At 60.1% G+C, this 3841-nt stretch overlaps 1 protein-coding gene across 1 annotated transcript in view; it reads right to left on the bottom strand.

The window, feature by feature from the left end:
- The window catches only part of LOC104848505 (transmembrane protein 132C), a 152662-nt gene that overhangs the window by 634 nt on the left and 148187 nt on the right, over positions 1-3841 (bottom strand). The window contains exon 15 of the mRNA XM_033762686.1: positions 10-902. Within this exon, the coding sequence (XP_033618577.1) occupies positions 10-902 (893 nt within the window). The remainder of the gene's footprint in view (positions 1-9; positions 903-3841) is intronic.

Here is a 3841-nt window from a genome sequence, read left to right as displayed (position 1 = left end):
CTGCCCACGAGCAGCAGCTCGCTCTCCCTGCAGTGCCCCGGGCCGTGGTCTATGGCTGTGGTGTGCTCCTCGGGGGGCGATGTGGGGTTCCCCATGCTCTCCAGCAGCTCAGCCTCATTGCCCAGCCACACCCAGTCGTGCAAGTGCGTTACAGAGGCCTGGCCCTCGAGCGGCACCTGCTTGCGCCGGAACTTTAGGGCAAAAGTGGCACAGTTGATGAGGAAGACAAGGATGGCCAGGCAGAAGACGCCCAGCAGCGCGTACATGCCGATCTCCAGGTCACTCAGGCCTCGTGCTGTGGGTACTAGGCCGCCACCCTGCAGCCCAGCCCCAGCCCCTGGGAGGCCCAGGTGCCCTGGGAAGTTGGAGAAGTCCAGCGGGATGGTGTGTGGCAGCTCATCCCCTGATGGGTGGCTGTTTTGCACCGCCTTACCCTCCGGCTGTGCCTTGGCCCTGGAGCCGGCCCTCCACAGAGCCCCTTCCTTGAGTTCCCCAGCAGAGCCACTCTGTGGCGGCCCCTCCAGGCCCTTCTGCCTGCGGTCGCTGCTGCGGTTCTCGCTCTCTGCCCCTGCCTGCTCCTCCTCCTCCTCAGTGGCCCCCGTCCCGGCATCCACATTGCTCTGTCCGAACTTGACCCTGACATTACCAAAGCCCACAGCCAGCACACTTCTGCGCTTGGATTTCTGGCAGGACTCGGCGATGCTCATGTCCACGCGGACCAGCGGGCCCTGGCCGGTCCCCTCAGCCACCACGATGGGCCAGTGCGGAGAGTGCGGCTGGGACACGGACACAACAGCCTCGTCCAGGGAGCTGGCGGCGAGGGAGAAGTCCTTGCTGTCGTAGATGTCCAGGGGCGTCACCGAGCCATCACTGAACTGCAGCCAGGTGCTGACCACAGCTTCCTGTGGGAGAGAGGCAATCATGACCAGCAGGCAGAGGCCTTCCCCTCACGGCTGCTGGGGTGGGGCCAAAGGGACTGAGCAGCACCCACACAGATGGGGCAGCCCACATGAGCCGGGAAGGAAGCAGCTTTATACCGAGCTCAGGAAAGTCTGTGACAGGAAGGGGGCGGTGGGCACCCGACCCCCTCTGGGCCAGGCCAGGCCTCAGCAAGCACCCATGCCCTGCCCGCCTCCTCCTTGGCCAGCACAGAATGGTGGGGGCATTGTTCCCCTGTGCTGTGGACCCCGGGCAGCCTCCTGACTGTGGCTTGGGGCCTCCCCAGGGTTGGCGCAGTGAACAGCAGCTCTTCACACCAAGGACAGAGCCCCAGGATGGGGGCTAAAGGATTCCCTTTAGTTCACAGATGGGCTGTTTGGGATTCTATGTTTGTTTTTCTGGCCTTGTAGTGCAGGCTGACAATGAACTCATTACATAGCCCAGGCTGGCCTCAAACTTGCAGCAATCCTCCCGCCTCAGCCTCCTGAGTGCTGGGATTACACCTGGCATCTAATTCTAACATCCTGGAAAAGCTGATTTCCACTGGGCCTCACAAAGGGCTGCTGCTCCCCTTCTCCTCTCTCACAAGACAGGCATGTTATACTCCTGTGGTAAAGCGAGGCCGTCAAAAACTTCCACAGTCCAGAGCCCTGCTCTTGACCATGATGCCCGAGACCCCAGGGCACCAGGGCTGGGCCCGGCCGCCAGCCTGGCACAGGACGTCCATGTCCCATCCCCCTGCTGTGTCCGCTCTCCACCCCACTTCTCATACCACATCTGCCTTGGACCCTGCAGCTGCAGGCGGGAGGACCCAGCCATGGTGAGTGCAGCAGCAGTGCTGGACGGCGTGCTGAGCCCTGGGCGGGCATCTCCACCAGAGGGCAAGCCGCACACTGGGTCTTGGGCCGCGGCCCACTTCTGACTGCCACCCTGCCCGGCGGCACAGGATGGACACAGGGCTGACCCCATGCCATTTGCATGGACAACCACACAAGACAATGCAGGAAGCAAGAGAGTACAGTGGCCACGGCCCTCTCCCTCTCCCCTGGTGGGCAGCACCCACGGAGTCATGGAGAATGCACACAGGAAGGCGAGCGGGCTGACGCCTGAGGCGACGAGAACCGGAAAAGGCCACAAAACCACAGCAACTCAAAGGGCAGCAGCCCGTGAAAGAAAAACGAGGAGCAAGTGAGAGACGAAAAGCCACACTGAAAAGGGAGAAGTCAATGGGAAAAAGAGACCTGTGAAGAACTGAATAATGTTGAGAAATGAAACACAGATTGAAATTAATTATTCAAGGGACGTTTACAGAGCAGATCACACGTCAGAGGAAAGAGTTACTGTACGCAGACAACGCCAACACATTTCCTAAGAGTGTAAAAGAGACAAAAGGCACAGAATGTATATCTAAAGAATGGAAAGGAGGGGATTTCCAACAGCCCCCTGCCAGGAGCTCCAGAGGAGCGAGCAGGAAGAGAAGGAATTCGTGAAGTAGTAATTACTCCTCAGCAACCAAAGAAAGACTTCTGACGACATTATGTAGGCACTGAGTCGAGCTGTACCTGAAGGCACACATGTCTGGACAGGAGCTGAGAAGTCCTGCCGTGTGTTTGGGCCAGCTAGGGCTGAGTCTGCCGCTTGGAATAAAAACCCTGAACTGCCACGAGGCGGCTCTGCGGAGGGAGACTGCGCCAAAATCCGAAGACGGGGTTGGCTTAGCCACTTTCTCATCACCAAGACACAATACCAGACACCCAGGACTTAGGGCGGAGAGGTCTGTTTTGGTTCATGACTGGTGGAGCTCCAAGGAAGGAAGGCAGGCACCGCGGCAGGGCCTAGTGGAGGAAAGCGACTCACAGCATGGCGCCCAGGAAGTGTCCCGAGAAGGGAGGAGCCCTTCAGTCCACACCTCTTCCGCCAGACCCCACCTTCCCAGGGAAATCACCTACCCCTGAGATCTGATCACTTCCCAAGAGCCTCCCTCAGCGCCGGGACCCCAACCTCCTGTGAGCCCCACAGCGGGTCAGCACCACCGCTTCTCTCTGCCCCAGGGCATCTCTGGCTTTGGAAGCCCTGCTCCTGCCTGCAACGGAAGTGTGGGATTCAGCGCTCTCTGAGCAATCTTCAAAGAGTGGTGAGGAATTGTCTGCCCTTGTCTGCTGCCCATCTGTGAAGGCCGAGGCCCTCAGGTCCCTGTCTGACCTCCGGCCTCCTCCCTGTGCCTGGCCCTCCTTCCCTTCCATTTCTCTACCGGAGCCTTCTGTGGAAACGCAGACTTGGGTAGCATGTGGCCGGCTCTGCCATGCTGCACACAGAGGGGCGTGGGAGGGGGAAGGGAGGCAGCCTCCTGGGCCAGGCCAAGAGGAAATGCCACAGCCACAGCGTACAGTTCCTCGCAGCAGGCTCTCCATCTGGAATTACCTTTCTTCACCCGCTCCAGATGGAGAAAGATGACTGCAAGGCAGGCGAGGCAGACCTCCGCCATCCGGCTTGCAGCACCTTCTCCTCGAAGCCCGGCGGGGACATTGAGCCAGTCTCTAAGTGAGACCCACACTCAGCTAGGCCGACACGCAAGTTGCAGGTGCAGTTTGTGCTCCCCACAGGTGAGACGCCAGGCGCCCTGGAGAGCCTGTGCCCCATTGCTGGACTCTGCCAGCCAGAGAAACCCTGGAGCCCTCCCGGCACTGGCACAGTGAAAGTCCGCAGATGAAGGTCTCATTTGGTGGCACAGGTGGCCCCGGGATGCTCCCTCTGATGCACACAGTGCTCCTTGCAGCCCTGGCCTCCTTTCCCGCTTCCCTGCACTCCTCTCTCTGCACTTCCTACACCAGCGGGCCCCACAGACTTCCATCCTGTGTGTGTGTGTGTGTGTGTGTGTGTGTGTGTGTGTGTGTGCGCACAC

This window comes from Fukomys damarensis, unplaced genomic scaffold (assembly GCF_012274545.1).
Source record: "Fukomys damarensis isolate Sample0158 unplaced genomic scaffold, DMR_v1.0_HiC HiC_scaffold_12, whole genome shotgun sequence".
Classification (NCBI taxonomy): domain Eukaryota; kingdom Metazoa; phylum Chordata; class Mammalia; order Rodentia; family Bathyergidae; genus Fukomys; species Fukomys damarensis.
The sequence above is the reverse complement of the archived record's forward strand: the minus strand, read 5'-3'. Positions and strand labels throughout refer to the sequence as shown.